Here is a 21191-nt window from a genome sequence, read left to right as displayed (position 1 = left end):
ATGCAATAATCAATCTGAATTTATCTTTGTGAGACATCACACCACGTTGCAGCAAAAGTTAGCAGGCAATGAATGACATATTTAAAATCCTAAAAATAAAACAAAACCTTTAATTTGTTCTGAGAACAATTGGACAAAAAAAAATTGGCATAGATTATATTATATATTGCTGAGATCACGATGTTCTTATTTCTCCTGCTAAATTTCTCCTCTATTCATCAAAGAATAGACCAATGATGAGGACAGTCTTGATCTCAAGATTTTTTCTAAGAGCATCTGCATTGTTTTTCATACCTTTAAAGGAGCTAAAAATCAAGGATCATCTTAATTTCTTCACTTATTTCATAAATGCATCCAGACTCTTAGATAATCATATGAAAACCATGGAATTTGTCACAATAGCAATTAAATAAGTGAGTATGGATGAAATAATATAAATGCATCCATATTATAAGAAATTAACTTAAAATAACAACTTAAAGTTTATGACTTAATGAGAGCTCACCAATGATATAGCCTCCATATATGAAGAAGGGCGCATTTAAAATAATCTCTATCTCCATAAAACTAGGTTATTTTATACAGGTGAACATATATATTTTCTCCTTGGACCTAAATACTCATTTAAAAGAGAGTACTAATCTGAAGAACCTCAGAAATGCGTTGATTCCAGGGGTGAAAGTAAAAGTGGCTCAGTCGTGTCTGACTCTTTGTGACATTCTCCAGGCCAGAATACTGAAGTGGGTAGTCTTTCCCTTCTCCAGGGGATCTTCCCAACCCAGGGACTGAACCTAGGTCTCCCACATTGCAGGTGGATTCTTTACCAGCTAAGCCACCAGGGAAGCCCGGGAATACTGGAGTGGGTAGCCTATCCCTTCTCCAAGGAATCTTTCCAACCCAGGAATCCAACTGGGGTCTCCTGCATTGCAGGTGGATTCTTTACCAGCTGAGCTTGATTTCAAGTAGATGGCTTTAATTAATGAAGTATTCCAGCAGTAGTGGTTACATGCCTCTGCTTTAAATATTCAAGAAAAGATAGAAATGGCAAGCTTCACAAGATGTCATTTTGATAACCCCATACATATAAATCACATCTTTTACACATACACACACAAAAGTTAGGCTTTTTTTATATTCTTTATGCTTAGATCATGCCTGCAAGAGTATAAAATTCAGAACTTCAGGCTGAATTCTATCTCCTCTAATTTCTGGGGTGAAGGTGTAGAAAGTTAATTATCTTCTTTGACTTTTAGTTTTTTTTTTTAAACAAAATGTAGATAATGTCACTTATGGTTTAGAGTTGCTATAAAAATTTAATGAGAATATATATGTATATTTATATATATGCATACATATATTAATATAGATAGATACAGATATCAGAAAATTAATGGTGGTCAATAAATGCTAACTGAAACAAAGGAATTAAAAAGAAGTATTAGGTAGCAACTATGCACCAACAAATTAGACAATCTGGAAGAAATGAAAAATTCCTTGAAACACACGAATTACCTAAACTGACTTAAGGAGAAATGGATAATATAAACAAATCTTAACAAAGAGATTAAATCAGCAATCAAAAACTTCCTAAAACAGAAAATTCTTGGACCAGTTAGATGGCTTCACCAATCTACTGAACATTTAAGAAAAATTAACACTAATCCTTACAAAATCTTCAAAAAATTGAAGAAGAGGAAACACATCCTAACTATGAGGCAATGAGGCCAATATACCCTTGATAACAAAGCCAGATAAAGACATCACAAAACACAAAAAATATAGATTAATATCTTGCATGAATATTAAAATCCTCAAAAAAATATTAGCATATTAAATCCAAAAGCATATCAAGAGGATTATTCACCATGACAAAGTAGGATTTATCCCAGGAATGCAAGGGTGGTTCAACATGAAAAAAATCAATGCAATACATAACATTAATAGAACAATGGGGAAAAAAATCCACATGATCATCTCAGTTGAGGCAGAAAAGGCATTTGCCAAAACCCAACATCTTTTCATGATAAAAATTCTCAGAAAACTAGGAATAGAGGGAAAGTTCATCAGCATGATAAAGGGTATTTCTGAAAAACCCACAGCTAACATCACAGTGGCAAAAAGTTTTTTGACTAAGACTGGGGACAATTATGCCCACTTTCACTGCTGCTATACAACACTGTGCTAGAAACTCTAGCTAGTACTTTTAGACAAAAAAAGAAAAAAACAAAAGGCATCCAAATTGGTAAAAATAGGTAAAACTATGTGTATTTGCATATGAAGTGGCCCTATATGTAGAAAATCCCAAATAATTCATGACTAGGGTTAATAAACAAATTCAGCAGCAGTTTCAGGGTATAAGATTAATACACAAAAATCAAGTGTTTCTATATTCCTGCAATGAACAATCCAAACGGAAATTAAGAAGCAATTCTATTTACAATAGTATCTAAAAGAATCAAACACTTAACAATAAACTTAACAAATGAGGCAAAGATTTGTGCATTGGGAAACTATAAAGCATTTCTGAAATAAATTTTTAAAGCTCTAAATAAATAGAAAGGCATTCAGGTTCATAGACGGAAAGACTTAACATTGTTGAGATCAACAAAGCAATCTACAGATTCCGTGAAATTTCCACCAAAATTCAACAATCCAGAAATGGAAAAGTCAATCCTCAAATTTATTTGGAACTGCATGGAGCCCCAACAGCTAAAACAAATCTTGAGAAAGAAAAGTAGAGTTGGAAGGCTCATACTTTCTGACTTCAAAATTTACTTCAAAGCTAGAGTAATTAAAACAGACTAATACTTGCATAAAAACAGGTATATAGACTCATGAAGCAGAATAGACAGCCCAGACATAAACCTTTACATATACAGTTCATTGACTTTTTTTTAAAATCAGGGCACCAAGACCATTTACTGGAGAAAAGACATCTTTTCAACAAATGGTGCTGGAAAAACTGATATCCACATGCAAAAGAATGAAGTTAGATCCTTAACTTACACCATATACAAAAATTAATGGAATGGATCAAAGACCTAAACTTAAGTACTAAAACTATAAAACTCTTAGAAGAAAACATAGGAGTAAATCTTCGGACTGGGCAGTGATTTCATGGATATGACAGCAATAGGATAGACAACAAAAGAAAAATAGAAAAATCAGACTTCATCAAAATTAAACTTTTGTATATCAAATGATACTATCAAGTAAATGAAAAGGCAACCTACAAAATGAGAAAAAAAAACCTTGCAAATCATAAGTTTGGCAAAGGATTAATATCTAGAATATATAAGAACTCCCAAAACTCAGTAAGGGTAAACAAACAACTAAATTTAAAACTAGGCAAAGTACTTAAACAGATCTATTTCCAAGAAGCTATACAAATTTCCAGTAAGCACATGAAAAGATGCTCAACATCACTAATCATTAGGGAAATGAAAACCAAAAGCACAATGAGATACCACTTCACATCTGTTAGGATGGCTCTAATTTTTTCAACATAGGAAAGTAACAAGTATTGTTGAGGATATAAAGAAACTGGAACACTGTTGCATTGCTGGTTGGAAATGTAAAAGGTACAACCCCTATGGAAAAGTCTGATGGTATCTCAAAAGATTAAACATAGAACTACCCATAGGATTCAACAATCCCATTCCTACATATATATCCAAAAGAACTGAAAACAGGGACACATATCAATGCTCACAGAAGCATTATTGACAATAGCCAGAATGTGGGGAAAGAATGGACTTTTGATATATGCTACAATATGGAGGGACCTTGAAAACATCATGCTTAGTAAATAAGCCAGACACAGAGGGACTAATATTGTATGATTCTATTCATATGAAGTATCTAGAATAGGCAAATTCACATAGAAAAATAGCAGAACAGAAGTTTCTAGGGGTTTGGGGTAAGGGGATAAGGAGAGTTACTGTTCATGGCCACAGTGTTTCTGTTGTTGATTAAAAGTTTGGAGATAATGATTATGTTTACTAAAAACTGCAGATGTATTAATACTATCAAGTTGTACATTGAGAAATGGTTAATATTAAAAATATTATTTTATGTATATTCTTCCACATTTTTTTTTTCTTAAAGAAGCATTAGGTATATTAGAGTAAAATCGCTTTTGGTCATCAGACAGAGAGGTAGTATATCTCAGTCAAATGCTCAGTTCTTGAACCACATTCCTAGTGGATAAGAATGCAGTTTAATGTAGTTAAATTTACTCAGGTTTCACGGTCAGACTTTATCCCCAAATGTAGTTCTTTAGAATTTTTTCAAAGAGCTTTCATATACTTTAAGAAACTTAATCTTCACACCCACACCAAGCAGTGGACAAATCATGACATATTTTTTTTTAGATGATAAAGAAGTGAGGCTCAGCAAGGCTAAGTGACATGTTCAAGTAAGAATTAAATAAATATAATCCATGTGGGACATTTAACACACTCTTTAGCACAAAGTAATTATTCAATAAACTTTAACTGTTATCATAATATTTAATATAACTAATAAGTAAGTAAGGAGTCATGAGCAGACAGACATCCTGTTCCTAGGATCTCCTGGGAAACGTTAAGGGTGCTGCTCTAGCAGCAATCATTTTTAAAAATCCCAGCTACATGAAGCCCATGGTCGGCTGAACCATCCCTGGCACACAAGGAGCCTATCCAGTATCTTTATTTTACAGTCAGTTCAATCGATCTGATATACACATTGGCAGCTACAAAAGCTTTTTGTTGTTGTTGTTCATTTTCACAAACACAGGTGCTCAACTGTATTTATCTTACCCTGGACTGCTGTATCTCTCAGTCTGCTTTATCATGATGTGATAAAGCAAAGCAACCAATATTCTGTGGTGTATGTTCTAGGCCCTGGTAAGTTACTTTCCAGAAAGATGTCTCTAATTAGAGAATCAGTTTTAAAAGGGGGGAAGTTAACTAAGGATTAAAACTCAATAAGAGAAATTCTACACAAGTTATTTTGATAGATGTTCCCCTGAAACTGGTACAATCTCTGTAGTCAACTGCCTCCTCATCAACCTACCAAGGTGGGAGAGCTTGGCTGGTGTTCACATGGAATGCCATGTGTTGCTGGTGTTCTGAAATGCCCAGAACAATGGGTCAAATTATCAGAAGGAGAGAAAGCTGATAGCTCTATATATATTTGTTTGCTGCTGCTGCTGCTGAGTTGCTTCAGTCGTGTCTGACTCTGTGCGACCCCATAGATGGCAGCCGACCAAGCTCCCCCGTCCCTGGGATTCTCCAGGCAAGAACACTGGAGTGGGTTGCCATTTCCTTCTCCAATGTGTGAAAGTGAAGTCGCTCAGTTGTGTCCGACTCTTAGCGACCCCATGGACTGAAGCCTACCAGGCTCCTCCATCCATGGGATTTTCCAGGCAAGAGTACTGGAGTGGGGTGCCATTTCCTTCTCCAATGCATAAAAGTGAAAAATGAAAGTGAAGTCGCTCAGTTGTGTCCGACTCTTAGCGACCCCATGGACTGCAGCCTACCGGGCCCCTCCGTCCATGGGATTTTCCAGGCAAGAGTACTGGAGTGGGGTGCCATTGCCTTCTCCGATATATTTGTTTAGAATGTACTATATGGATTCAGAAACAGTCAGCTTTAACAGTGAACATAACCCTAAGGTGGTCTTTGCTTTCTGGAAATGAAGATGATTATTCAATCAGCTGAAGGCAAAAACAATACAGAATTTGAATCTAGAGAAAATAGTATAGATGATCTTATTTGCAAAGCAAAAGCAGAGACACAGATGTAGAGAACAAATACAGGGGTATCAAGAGGGCAGCGGGAGTGGCAGCAATTAGGAGACTGAGACTGACTTATATACACTATTGATATTACATATAAAATAGATAACTATTGAGAACATATTGTACAGCATAGGGAACTCTACTTAATGCACTTTGGTGACCTGAACGGGAAGGAAATCCAAAAGGGAGAGGATATATGTACATTTATGGGTGATTCATTCTGCTGTACAGTAGAAATAAACACAACATTGAAAAGAATCATACTCCAATAAAAATTAATTTTAAAAAACAGTATGGAATTGTTTCAGTTTATGGGAAGATAAAAAAAGTAAAAAGAGAGCCAATGTAGCACTTATTCTTCTTGCTGCTTAGGGGATCAAACTATACAGTTAACCACCATTTTAAGACTTTTACATGTGATGCTACTCCTCTACTTGTCTTGCTGTCACACAAGTGAAATTACTATAGTTCAGTTTGGGGCAAAAATATTTTCCTTGTCCAGGCTCCAGTTAAATAGTATTCTCCTCTCCCAATTCATGTGAATTACAAGAACACTGCATACACCAAGTCTCCTAAGTATGGTCTCTACCAGTAGCATCTGAACATATAAATTTAATTCTTTTAAAGTATAATTTATATAAACAATAAAATCTGCATTAGCCCAAGTATTTAATAATTTAGCATATGCGCATTGCGCTCATGCTCAGTCATGTCCGACTCTTTGCAACCCTATGGACTGTAGCCTTCCAGGCTCCTTTGCCCATAGGATTCTCCAGGCAAGAACACTGGAGTGGGTTGCCATCCTCCAGAGGATCTTCCTGACCCAGGGATTGAACCCGCATCTCCTGCATTGCAGGCAGATTCTTTACCCTCTGAGCCACCTGGGAATTTAGAGTTCTGGTTAACTCAATTCTCTGACATAACTTAGAGGTCACCAGATAATACCTTTTTTACCAGCCTTGCTTGTGATGAAAAATCATCCTACATGTCCAAATCCATGGTGCTGCCCTAACTAGCAGGTTTTAGCCAACATAATCAAATCCAGCTTTGCTACCCCAAGACACTGCTCTATGCTGCACAGATGCTGCTCGGCGCAAGTAATGCACTGCTGCACAGTATTGCCCCAGTCTCTAGATTCTTACTCATCTACTGCAATCTCATTGATACTGCGTGAGAAGATTCTTTATAAAATGGTCCAAACTCACTGACTATATCAAAGTAGCTTCCCCCATAAAAAACAAAATTATTGTCTTTACAAAATTACATTATATGCTAATTATGTTGGTGTCTATGTCCAGTAGAAAATAATGCCCATAACCTAATTTTGAAATGTGGAGAATTTTAAATTTGAAAACATGAAAATTAGAGAGTTTCCATGTATAGTGTATCTAAAAGGTTTCTAAGACTGGTGTAGGGATGGCAACTCAGATTCAGAATAAACAAGTAAACTTAGTGTACACCAACACTCCGAAGGAAGTCAAAATGAAGAGAGTTCAAAACTATTTATAGATAATACCTTTTTATATTTATAGAGATCAGAGAAGAACTGAACCACTGCACTAACAGAAAGATAGTCTCTGGCAAAATATAATCCTGTCCTTAATATAGATACTAATTTCACAGAATATAACTTGCTATAAAAATTCTGCTCTAGAAAAATCAACTTTTAACAAGTTGAATAACACAATTTTCTTTTACTCAGGTATCCTTTTACTCAGGTTTGTATCTGAGGAATTTTTAAAGTCAGTCCTTAAATTAGCCAATCCCTCAAAATCTCTATTTTTTGAATCATTTGGGTTTTGACACAGACATCTTATCTTTCTTCACTGAAAGGGGGTTCTCTACCAAATACATAAGAGTAACTGATGGGAACAAATAGATGTTAAAACCCAGTAGGCTTGGTCTTATGCTATTCAGTAAGTTTCCTCACAGAGAATTTTGTAAAGTGACTTATATTTTATTGTTGCTTTAAGCATATTAAAATACCTTTATAAATCCATACACACACACAAAAATCTGCTGCACTCAGATTTGTTGCACTCAGATTGGGAGGTTAATATAATCAGGTTAATACGTTAAAAAGAACTTGACACAGAAATTATTAATGAGTAGAACAAGGTCACTACTTCTGAGGTGAGGTCACTTACAAAGAATGCACAAATAAAATTAAGGTTGACTTTTATTTACTTGACTATCTTCTTACATTGGATTCCTTTGGCAACATATCTTTAAACATTTAAAACCCTGTTTACAAGGATGCTCTGAAAGAAGCTTCAAACCATTATGCCCCTAATTGAATTCCCCAGGAGTCCAGTAAACCCAGAGGAATAAAGAAAAATCATAACATTTGCTAAATCATCTCAAAACATATTTCACTGCAAGGTTATGTGACCTCGTCTTTGAGGTTCAAAGATGAATGAGAAAGTACTACTGAATGCTTCATTATTTAGACTGAAATAAAAAAGGAATTTTACCTATTAGTGGCAAGCTAATTAAATCAGTTCAGTTTGAATTTTTCTTCCAAGTGAAATCAGACAACAAACAATAATAGCATTTTATACTATATGTGACCACTTTCTTAGAGAATAAAAGCTCTCAGGAAGAGAAAAGTATCTTTAACCAAAGACAATTATTCACAGTAAAGATATGAGAGAGAGCTGACAAAATTTGTAGTCCCGAGGGAAAGCAGCATTTTATCTGTGAATACAGAACAAATTCATGTGGAAGAAGAGAAAGTAAAGTTTCAAGCAATCAATTAGTTACTAACATACCCTCTTCACAATTCTAATTTTACTTTAAAATACCTTTTATGATCTTTTTATTCATAGTTCCTTCATATGCTTCTGTGTTTGTTTTGACTACTAAGCAAAAACATACGGATCTTAGCATTCACGAAAGAATGTTAAATCCCTGTCTACTTACCTGGTTTGTATGTTATTCCAGGGGGGAAGAGGAATCCCTGTTGGGCAGCAGCAGCTGCTGCCAGGGTCCGCTGGTCATGTGGAAAAATTGGGATCATGAGCGGAGGCATGTGACCCTGAACCTGCTAAACAGAAGAGAGCCTATGATCAGACACAGAGCAAATGCACGCCAAGAAGTATTTGTTTTTCACTCCTGGTGGTGTGCTGGTACCCAAACAGCCACCCATTTCTAACCTCATTCCAAATCTGGTCCCAGAGAAAATTCAGGCTAACTGTATCAAATCCCTTTCAGATTCCACTGGTATACCAACGATCTAACCTCCTTGTGAATTTGCCTCATCCCTGCTTCCACTAAATTATAGTGAATGTTTTTCTTTCATCTTGACTTTTTTCTTTTATTTTCTTTCTTTCTTAAAAAACAAAGAGCCGGAAGGAATGTTTTATTCTTTCATGGTACAGTGTTGAAAGGTTTTGCCCTTTCATCAGCTTTGCATTCTGTGCTTTATTTTGAAAACTGTTACTAGTATCCTTGGTCAGAAAGTAATGTCTAATTGTTATATATTCCAAAAGCTGTAGCTCCCCAGTTTAGGTATCTTATTTCAAAGCCTTGCTGCATTATGTCAAACATATAGCCCTTCAGATTTAAGGCTACTACCTCTTGGCTCCCAATTAAACTAATATTCTTTGCCATACACACCTCGATGTAACATATAAATTGCTTGTCTGGCTAAGCAGTTTTACAGCTTTATGCACTACCATGTAGCTGAGTAATTATGGAGTTGTATTCAGAGAGCATTTCATAATAAATCCTACTATATCAAATTTCATTTGACCTCAATAAATGTATCAAAGAGCACAAAAATGCAAAACAGAAAATCTTCACTCTATATCAGTATTTGTATTCCATATAAAGAAAATAAGAACTATGACAGAATCATGTCTGTGAAAATTACATTTTAATTTCCCAGCTCCCTCCCTTACTCTATGCATGCTGTCCTGATTCCAGAATAGCATCACAGGGAGGTTTTGTACTGGCTTTCAGGGCATGATTTTATAAATTAAACTATAGGACTTTTGTTATTTAAAGATCAAAACTAGGATGTACTAACAGCAACGATCTTTAAGTTCAAATAGGGTCTTTACCCTCCTTACTAGTATAAAAAAAGCTGCATTATATCCTGTTTAAGATACAAACCTTTACTAGTAGTCTACCAACCCCAAACCCTTCCCCCGTTTAAATTCCTAAATATTCTCTTTAGGCAAAATTCCATATACTGGCTGATGACCCTGTTTAAATAGCACCAACTTGCCTTATCCTGTCCCTGTTCCCTTCACAGCCAGGGACAGATTGCAAAAATGCTCCTGTACAGGTCTAAGAGGTTTCATTTACCAACAGTTTCTCTCTAGGGAAAGCCCTAAGATGTGGGTTAATAAAGGGCAAGCAAAAAATAAACACTTTACAGTATTTCTCTGAATTCATTTCTCAGGAAAATCAACTTATAATAAAAAGGTCTTTGTGCAATTACTACCTCGCCAGTGGGGCGTGAAAGAAACTAGCTTTGGGCAGCTTTTCCTTCCATTTTAGCTGAGGTAAGCCCAAGTTTTGTACGTTTGAGTACAAACTTAGCCCGCTTAAACTGGAGCTGATCCCCTGGTGCCTAGGTCTTGCCTTTAGCCCTGAAGGAAAGCATGAGGTTTGCTGCTCAATTCCAGCTTGCAAACTTGAGATGTCAAAGATGACAGCACCATTCTATACCAGAAAATAAGACATGATACTTTTGTGGGTGACTATTGTTTAGTATAAGAGTATATCAAAGGAAATCACTTCATTTCATTTTAGAAATATGGTCTTAGCATATACCCAGAACACAGCACAGATGCTTCACATTCTAAAGTAAGGAAACAAAAAGTGGGGAGTCTAGGTATCAAATAAATTTTTTTCTTTCCTTCTTTCAACGAATATTTATTAAATCATTATTATGTGTTATGGATCTTGAGAAGAAGCTGAAAAAATGGGGGCTATTTTGGTTGGGAGAGAGAAGATATACATTCATGCTGAAATATTTGAAAGAATTATGTATGGAAGAAGAACTTAAGTCTGAGTGATTACAAAGAACAGAACTAGGCTCAAAAGAAAGGTTTTAGGGAAGTTTAATGCAAAGAAGAATTTTCTAATAATGAGCTATTCAATAATCACTGTGATTAAAGAGGTTCTTTGTGCCATTTTCCTATGCGTGTGTGTGCTAAGATGATTCAGTCGTGTCTGACTCCTTGCCACCCTATGGACTGTAGCCCACCAGGCTCCTCTGTCCATGGGATTCTCCAGGCAGGAATACTGGAATGGGTTGCCATGCCCTTCTCCAGGGAAGTGGTCAAGTAACGGCTGTATACTCATATGCCACAGATACTTAAAGGATAGACATAACTTAAACTCTAATTAGATAATGACCTATGGTGCATTTTCAACTTTATAATTCTACGTTTGTTTAAAAGTCGGTGTTAGGAAGATAATGTCATATAGTCATTCCTCCATTCATTCAACACATTTATTCAGAATCTACTATGTCTACAAAGGCTTTGTTGTCAAATGAATCTGAAGCTTAAATCTATACAGTGTCATTTACTTGGCAGTGTGATCTTGAACAGTTACTCAGCCTTCCTGAGTCTATTTTCTCATGTAAAAACCAAAGCTAATGTGTACTAACGTAGCTGGTAGTTAGCAGCGTGGTTATTGTGAGGATTAAATAAACAAGAAAAGTAATGCTTGGGGCATGGTGACTAGCGTTTAATAGACACTCAGTAAATATTAGATCCTTAGTTTTTCTTATCCAGTTTGCTATTCAGTACTAGAAATTTATCAAACTAGTAAAGAACTAATACAAGAAACAGTGGATCTTAACCCATAACTCTACTTCAAATAAGAAAACATGAGTCAAATAAATAATTCAGTTTGGCAGGCAGAGGCTTGTTTGTTTTTAGCAGACCCATGTCTCACAGAGCATTATCTTCTCCTAAATATCCAGAACATGAAGGAAAAAAAAAAAAGGTGGGATTAAAAGGCTCATTTGAAGATGTAATTTGGGATCCTTAGTGTTATTCATTAAACAGCATCTGAAAACATAATTTTATTTTTACATTGGAGCCCAAGCTCTTCAGATCTTCGGCATAAGGGCATCAATGGCAATCAGGTATCAGACTTTAATGATTAAAACTTGGTGTCTGAAGATATTTCCTTTGTAGCTAGCTATGTAACTGAGAGACTAAAGTTAACTAATTAAGGTCATTTTTAACATTAAAGAGCTGTAGGTGTTTCATACTAACGTAAGCTGTAAGAACTTAGGGAAGTTCTTTTCTGTCCACCATCCTCTACATAACAGGATATTTTAGAAAGTTTCAATGCTGTGAGGTAAGAGGCAGTTTCAATAAACTGAGAAACAAAGTAAATAAGGAGGGGGACAGAAGGTATTGTGAAAACAATGACAATGATGGAATCACAGACTTGAAGTGGAGCTTGGAGTTTATCTAACCTAGTAGTTCTCGAAGTGTGGGACCCAACCAGCAGCATCAGCAATACCTGAGAGTTTTTAAAAAAGCAAATTATCAGACTCCAGCCCAGACCTATGAAACAGAAACTCTGGGGGTTGGGGCCAACAGTCTAGAATGTAGACTAAAATTTAATCCAGAGAGGAGATTCTCAAACTTTTGTGGACTTTGGAATCATCTGGAGGGCTTGTTCAAACAAAAATTATTTGATCCCATTCTCAGAAATCAGTAGATCTGAGGTGGGAACCTGAGTTTACTGTTCTAACAAGTTCCTAGGTGAAGCTAGTTAGTGCTGTTGGTTCAAGGACCATTCTTTGAGAGTCACTAATCCAATTCAAATCTCACAATTTACACTAGGGAACCAGGTAGCTTGAGAAGGTAAAACTGAGGTCACACTGTCCGCGACAGACCTGGATCTAGAGTCCAGAACTTCTGCACCCTGTTCAGTGCTTTTTCCATTATATCGCATGGACTTCAGTAAAAGAAAAGCAAGAAATCATACATGTACATTCTCTGCATAGAGAAAATCTGAAGTGCTGCAACTGAAAATAATTGTATATTTCAGAGATGTGTCTCTGAATATAGATACTAGGGAGTATAGATACTGTGATGTTCAGTTTCAGTCTGTTTCTTCTCTTATTTTGTACCTACACATTGATCTCAAATTTGTCATCAATTCCAATTAATGCGTTAGCAATAATCATTTAGATCCAAATGATAAAGTTGACCTTATTTTAAGTAAAATAATGATGTGCAAATTCAAAATGCCTTCATTAAATATAAGCCAAAATATCCACTAGCCAGTTAGAACCCAGGCTGAGAAACGATGAAAAGCTCCTCTTATATCTCTAATTACAGAAATCATCATCATCATCACAGCAACTAATATTTTCCAGTATTTCCTCTATGTCAAGCATATGGGAAAGTGATTTAAATGCTCCATCTCATTTAATTCTCAAAATTTTATCAGGTACCTACTGTTACTGTCCTCATTTATTTAATGAGAAAGAGAAACCAATGAGAAATTAGGTAACAAGGTCACTTAAAAAGTGATGGAGCCAAGATTCAAGGCCAGGTATGTCAGGCTCAAATCCTATACTTTTAAGTACTATATTAAGCATAAAGTCATCTTTTGCTAAATATAATTGTGAATTTACATGCGGTTATAATAAATAATACAAAAGATCCCATGTATACCTGACTCAGTTTCTCCCAATGATGAAACTTGAAAAATTATAGAACAATGTCACAACCAGGACACTGACATTGACACAATCCAACAGCCTTACTCAGATTTCGCCAATGGGATACCATTTCTAAAAAATTATGTGTCATAAAAGGTAGCACAGGTAATTAAAGTTCTGTGGATACTTCCAACTACCACCTTTCATACAAAGTTCACCAGTATGACCTAGTGCAAATAAAGTGAGTGGAAATCATGAATTAAAGCAATAATTTCCCCTTTCAGAACTTTCCATTTATTTTACTTACTAGAAGATTATTGGTTGAAGGTGGGACAAAAATGGAAAGCAAGAACAAGGTGGGTGGGGGAGGTAAGGAAAGAGGATTTGGTGGCCATACAAGCATCACATAAGCATCTAAAATATTTTTCTTCTATGGAAGTTGTGAATTAAGTTTACTGCACTGCATATCAGTGCCTAAGGAAGATAAAGAATTTTGATAAAAGAGAAAAGTCCCATCCTGCTCTGAAGAATGTAAGCCTGCCTTTCCTTTATCATCCCATCATCTTATTTTCCCATTTGGTAACACGCCAGGAAAGGCAGTCACATTGTAAACAGCAAGTTCCAAAAATATTTTACTAAAGAATAAGAAATAATAGAATTCCATCAAAGAGTGACCAGTCTCCACATGTCTTTTTCAAGAAGTTATCAAAATTTCAAATAGCATCTTTTTTTCTTGAAAGTGCAGTTTTCCCTTAGCCCAAATTCAGATTCTTTAATTATCCCATGTGCTGTGCTATGCTTAGTTGCTCAGTCGTATCCAGCTCTTTGTGACGCCAAGAACTATAGCCAATCAGGCTCCTCTGTCCATGGGATTTGTCAGGCAAGAATAGTGGAGTGGTTGCCATTTCCTTCTTCGGGGATCTTCCTGACCCAGGGATCGAACTTGGGTTTCCTGTGTATCCTGCACTGCAGGTGGATTCTTTACCTGCTGAGCCATAATTATCCCATGTGTGTATGTCCGATGCTTTGCGACACAGTGGGCTGTAGCCTGCCAGGCTCCTCTGTCAGTGGAATTCTCCAGGCAAGAATACTGGAGTGAGTTGCCATTGCCTTCCCCAGGGGACCTTCCAGACTCAGGGATTGAACTCAGGTCTCCTGCATTGCAGGCAGATTCTTTACCGTCTGAGCTACTAGGAAAGCCCCCCAAATATCCCATCAGTTCAGTTCAGTTCAGTTCAGTCGCTCATTTGTGTCCGATTCTTTGTGACCCCATGAATCGCAGCACGCCAGGCCTCCCTGTCCATCGCCAACTCCCGGAGTTCACCCAAACCCACATCCATCGAGTCGGTGATGCCATCCAGCCATCTCATCCTCTGTCATCCCTTTCTCCTCCTGCCCCCAATCCCTCCCAGCATCAGAGTCTTTTCCAATGAGTCAACTGTTTGCATGAGGTGGCCAAAGTACTGGAGTTTCAGCTTTAGCATCATTCCTTCCAAAGAACACCCAGGGCTGATCTCTTTTAGAATGGACTGGTTGGATCCCCTTGCAGTCCAAGGGACTCTCAAGAGTCTTCTCCAACACCACAGTTCAAAAGCATCAATTCTTCAGCGCTCAGCTTTCGTCACAGTCCAACTCTCACATGCATATATGACCACTGGAAAAACCATAGCCTTGACTAGACGAACCTTTGTTGGCAAAGTAATGTCTCTGCTTTTCAATATGCTATCTAGATTGGTCATAACTTTCCTTCCAAGGAGTAAGTGTCTTTTAATTTCATGGCTGCAGTCACCATCTGCAGTGATTTTGGAGCCCAAAAAAATAAAGTGACACTATTTCCATTGTTTCCCCATCTATTTCCCATGAAGTGATGGGACCAGATGCCATGATCTTCGTTTTCTGAATGTTGAGCTTTAAGCCAACTTTTTCACTCTCCTCTTTCACTTTCATCAAGAGGCTTTTTAGTTCCTCTTCACTTTCTGCCATAAAGTTGGTGTCATCTGCATATCTGAGGTGATTGATATTTTTCCCGGCAATCTTGATTTCAGCTTCTGCTTCTTCCAGTCCAGCATTTCTCATGATGTACTCTGCATATAAGTTAAATAAGCAGGGTGACAATATACAACCTTGACATACTTCTTTTCCTATTTGGAACCAGTCTGTTGTTCCATGTCCAGTTCTAACTGTTGCTTCCTGACCTGCATACAGGTTTCTCAAGAGGCAGGTCAGGTGGTCTGGTATTCCCATCTCTTGAAGAATTTCCCACAGTTTATTGTGATCCACACAGTCAAAGGCTTTGGCATAGTCAATAAAGCAGAAATAGATGTTTTTCTGGAACTCTCTTGCTTTTTCAATGATCTAGCGGATGTTGGCAATTTGATCTCTGGTTCCTCTGCCTTTTCTAAAACCAGCTTGAACATCTGGAAGTTCATGGTTCACGTATTGCTGAAGCCTGGCTTGGAGAATTTTGAGCATTACTTTACCAGCGTGTGAGATGAGTGCAGAAGAACTGTACAAAAAAGATCTTCACGACCCAGATAATCATGATGGTGTGATCACTCACCTAGAGCCAGACATCCTGGAATGTGAAGTCAAGTGGGCCTTAGAAAGCATCACTATGAACAAAGCTAGTGGAAGTGATGGAATTCCAGTGGAGCTATTTCAAATCCTGAAAGATGATGCTGTGAAAGTGCTGCACTCAATATGCCAGCAAATTTGTAAAACTCAGCAGTGGCCACAGGACTGAAAAAGGTCAGTTTTCATTCCAATCCCAAAGAAAGGCAATGCCAAAGAATGCTCAATCATCCCATAGGTAGAAGTAAAACTGATTTTGTTAATATAAAGAGTAAAACTTAATTTAACCAAAAATAATCTCTGAGCATAAAAGTGCATTATTTTTTATTGCTTTGGAAGTCACCAATAACTGGGTATGTAATTGGAACGACTAATGAGAATCCAGGAACCCTGTCATAGGTGGAGCTAGTCAGTGTATCAGGAAAGAAGCAAACTATATCCCTTAAAGCCTAACTGCCCATTAATTCTAAACTTCCACAATCCCAGACCAAAGCATTTCCCTTTTGCAGAGGGTGAGGAACACATTCTCGATCAAATAGGCTACATGCCCAGAAATTTTAATTGCTAGGGTGTAACTCACATCTTTTAGACAATCGAGACAGCAGCAGATGCACGTGAAACACTTAGGTTCTGTCTCTTTCTATTCGTAAAACAGCATTGTTGCATCAACACTTATGCCCTTTGTTTTCTCTGTGCTAAGTTGATGATGCCATTTTTTGCCATCTGCCCCAGAGCTTCATTAAAGATACATGAATGGGCTAACTGGCCTGATATCTTGTGAGGAACAGGTGCTATTGTTTGTCCCTGAAGACTTGCACTAAAGATATGACTCAGAATACTTGAGAAAGAGCATCTGCAGCAGTCAGTCAGAAAGCAACTTGGCAGAGACCTGGCTACGTGCTAATATGCAAACAGAGTGACACTCAGGGGGGCTCATTTTCTTTCATGAGGATTATTTAACTTTTCTTAGTGACAGGAAATAAGTATTTGTATTGAAAATCATGAACAATATTAATGTCTATTACCTAGTTAAAGACAGTGAGCAAGTGAAGATCTTTTTAATGCCTTATTTCTAGAAAATCATTCCTCATGTGATTTAATTGGAGAAAGCTTCCTTAATCTGTTGGAAGGAATGTTTCCAATGTTTGTAAATCATAAAGGAGGGAGGGGAAGACAGAGACAAAAAATATAACAAGAGAGAAAGAGCAATTAGAGGGAGACGCAGGGCGTAAAGAAAGATAGAAAGGGTGGGGGTGGGGGTGAGGAATTTCCTTAAAGGCCATATTCTTTATTGCAAAGAGTAGCTGAGTTATTTGCATAAAGTGTTACCATTATAAAAGCTGTACAGTCTAGAGTGAAAGAAATAAAGTCCCCAGAACCTTACATGAAAAGCCTTCAAGGCATGGAGGTATCTTCTTACTGCCAAAAAATGCATGCCAAATCTCAGCTATTTCTGGAGAGTTAGGAGGGAAAGGGTCTCATTTGATAGGATAAATAATGCTTTAAAACAAACCCTTTAGTTGCAAAACTTTTTTTTTTGTCTAAATTTTTAAGATTTTGTTTTTCCCTGACTTAAAAAGCATAAAGCAGTAGTCAACATATTGACCATAGTTTGAAGTATCCAAAGGAGCTTATATACAGCCTACCTGACTATTCTCTAATTGTTTCAATTCATTAATCATCTCTCACCAAGTAAATTGAGGGTCTTGAATAGCCTGTGACACTTATATTGCTCTATGCCCATTGCTCTTATCACAGGGCTAAGGACATACATAGTAGGCATTTTGTGCCAACTATTAAACAGGAGAACCATCGAGGACCCAAGAACTGGTTTTCCGAGCACTAATTTCCATAGGGTAATATTATTGTTAATATAACTGCAAAAAGTATAGAGCTCTAGCTGTCCTCATTATAGAAGAAGGTTTAAGAATGATGTTTAAATAAATTTTGATATCACTTTGTCTGCTTTTCATTTGTCTTATTTAGCAAATCTCTAGCTGGTACCGCTCATGGTGGATTGCAAATCCTTGCTTATAGAGAATCCGACTAGCTCTAGCAGGAGAATAATCAAACTGATATTTTATCAGGAGCAATTATGAGACACAAAGTTTCTGAGTCTTTAAGAACACAGAGTCCAATCTTCCTAGATGTTTCCCACCAACATCCAATGGATAATAACTGTACAAATAATATAAGAAAAATATTCTGCTTTATTTGTTTGTTGAAGGCAAGACATTTTCTCTCTCAAACTCCCACAAGCATAACATGCAAAACACTTTGTTACCATTCATCTTTCATACAATGCAATTTATTTTCCTGGAATGTTGATTACTATTGTCACCAATCTTTTCAAAATCTTCACTAAAGGGCCAGGAAAATCACTAGAAGGGTAGAACAAACTAAAGATGTTGCAGTTTAAGGGCATCCTTTTTAAAAACTCAGCTTTAGTCTTTCAAAGTCATGTCTTTGAAGATTAATGAATAGCCAACCTTTTCTTTATGTATATTATATTTAAAAAGTTAATTTCAAGGAAAAGAATGGAAAATGGCTTGACTAGTTTACTTGTCTTTACTAATTTACACTATTAAATATATCTAATAAAATATCTGAAATATTCATAGGAAGAATGGAGATGATACATTTCATCCCCACCTTCACTACCAAGAGTAAGGCATGCAAACAAAGCAACTCTTTTTATAGGTGGGTCTTTAAAGACAGCTATTTCAAATCCACTTCACAGTTCAGTACTTTCCAGCTCCCTATCTTGATTACACAGGAGGAGAATGATCTTTGAGAGTAACAGTACAATGGCTCCATTTATCAGATCAATAGCACATATTTTAAAAATCTTCTTTAGGTGTATATTCAGAGAGAAATGTTAATAGCCCTGAAAGGGCCAATTCTTTGCACATCCTTTGTGTTAACATCTTTTCATATTTTCAGCATACTGTATACACGCTGCTCTACTTGTATTTTCGAAAATGGGCAAGTATCTCATTAATCTACCAGGATCATCAGTAGTCAAACATCATTACTTTATCTCTTATTCATTTGTACATGTTCTGTTTAAATAATGAATTTTCAATGAAAACAACATGGATGTGGTACTAACGTAATCATGATTTTTAGCATTTCTTACTTATATGTCCCCTTGCTGCTGCTGCTGCTAAGTCACTTCAGTCATGTCCGACTCTGTGTGACCCCAGAGACGGCAGCCTACCAGGCTCCCCCGTCCCTGGGATTCTCTAGGCAAGAACACTGGAGTGGGTTGCCATTTCCTTCTCCAGTGCATGAAAGTGAAAAGTGAAAGTGAAGTTGCTCAGTCGTGTCCAACTCAGCGACCCCATGGACTGCAGCCTACCAGGCTCCTCCGTCCATGGGATTTTCCAGGCAAGAGTACTGGAGTGGGGTGCCATTGCCTTCTCCGATATGTCCCCTTACTCCCTGAAATAAAGAGTTCCACATGTATAAAATGACCTCTTGGGTCCCTAAGAGACACGTTACTCTGTAAAGTAAGTCAGTAGTGCCTGTCTTCATTCAACTATTCAATAGCTTTTACTGAGCACCTAGCACTGTCAATCCTAAAGGAAATCAGTCCTGAATATTCATTGGAAGGACTGATGCTGAAGCTGAAGCTCCAATACTTTGGCCACCTGATGCAAAGAACTGACTCATTGGAAAAGACCCTATTGCTGGGAAAGACTGAAGACAGGAGGAGAAGGGGACGACAGAGGATGAGATGGTTGGACGGCATCACTGATGCAATGGACATGAGTGTGAGCAGGCTCCAGGAGTTGGTGATGGACAGGGAAGCCTGGCGTGCTGCAGTCCATGGGGTCATGAAGCCCGCCACGACTGAGCGACTGAACTGAACTGAGCACTATCTGCCCAGAACTATGCTGAGCCCTAGGAATAAAAAGATGCCTTAGAGAAGCCCATAGCTTTATCAGGTAGAAATGTTAAGTTTGCTTTCACTTATGCAGTAGTATAAATCATCCAATTTGCCAGCTTACTTTGGAAAGTGGTCAACAGAGAAAGATTTGCTTAAAAAGAAAAATAAATTACAACAAAAATTCCATTACATAGCCTTCCATAGTCTTCCTATAGTTTCAAACCAAGAAAAATTTTGAGAGTATTTATGAGGACAAAAGTCAGATTACTTTATAAAATGGATGACAAATGTTAATTAAATGTGTTTAAATTATCTTACTATGTTTTAAGAAACTCTCACCAGGAGGGAAGTAGAATGTCCTAGCCATAAAGAAATTAATAAAACATGTTATGCAAAAGTAAAATTTATGATTCATTTGGAATTAGATATGTACCACCTTTTCAATCCATACAAATGCATAATCTTGTCAATTAAATATTATTGTTAAGGTCTAGTAGTATGTTAAAATCACTTTAAAGTGCAACTAAGGAAAATTCATGTGTGTTTATTACTCCTTAAGGATCTATTAGTGGGTATTTTATTCAGATTCGTGCTGTAAAATCTGCATAAACTCAGCATATTGTTATCCCCATGTGTGCATTTGTTTGGTTAAAGCAGAACAGCAAATCTCAATTTTTGCAACTTCTGGAAAAGTCAAGAGAACTAAAACAGTCTTAATTTTAATCAGATACAAACAGTTATCACTACAGAAGTGAAGAGTTGACTATTATGCAAACAGTCACAGTTAGTGGTCACCAGGCCATCACAGAAGACTGAGCTAGTCAATTACTTTAGATATTTCCAAAGACTAGTGAAGATGAATGTTTCTTATTCCACCCTGTCTTATTTCCACAGAAATATGAAACGTATTAGAGACTAATGATTGTTGTTCTCAAATGGAAACCCCATTAAATACACAATGATCAAAGTGTTTTGCCAAGATGGAAATTAATTTTTTAATCTTGTATAAGTGCCACATAAATATAGTAACATTGGGAAGAATGTGGCATTTCTTTGTTTGTAACAACCAAATTCAGACATAAACATTTCATAAACTTTTGACCTGTAATGAAGGCAATCTGGCTTTTACCCCTGAAGTATTTTACACAGCCTTACTCTGTTAGCAATGACCAGAGTTCAATTATTAAATTCCTCCTCCAGAAATGCAGGTTTACATCTTAAACTACTGTTTTTATTAAAATATGCACAAGCAACCTAAAGGAAGGGACTTTGCGTCTTAGTAAAACTCCTTGTCTTGT

At 36.9% G+C, this 21191-nt stretch overlaps 1 protein-coding gene across 27 annotated transcripts in view; it reads right to left on the bottom strand.

The window, feature by feature from the left end:
- SOX6 (SRY-box transcription factor 6) overlaps positions 1–21191 on the bottom strand; it is an 833346-nt gene that overhangs the window by 136724 nt on the left and 675431 nt on the right. For 20 of the 27 annotated variants that reach the window (XM_059874855.1, XM_059874857.1, XM_059874853.1 and 17 more), the window contains one exon: positions 8705–8828. In XM_059874855.1, the coding sequence (XP_059730838.1) occupies positions 8705–8828 (124 nt within the window). The remainder of the gene's footprint in view (positions 1–8704; positions 8829–21191) is intronic. The other 7 variants (NM_001191418.1, XM_059874846.1, XM_059874861.1 and 4 more) reach the window with 1 other exon arrangement.

The sequence above is a fragment of the Bos taurus genome, chromosome 15 (assembly GCF_002263795.3).
Source record: "Bos taurus isolate L1 Dominette 01449 registration number 42190680 breed Hereford chromosome 15, ARS-UCD2.0, whole genome shotgun sequence".
Lineage (NCBI taxonomy): Eukaryota > Metazoa > Chordata > Mammalia > Artiodactyla > Bovidae > Bos > Bos taurus.
This window is presented reverse-complemented; position numbering and strand designations above follow the sequence as displayed.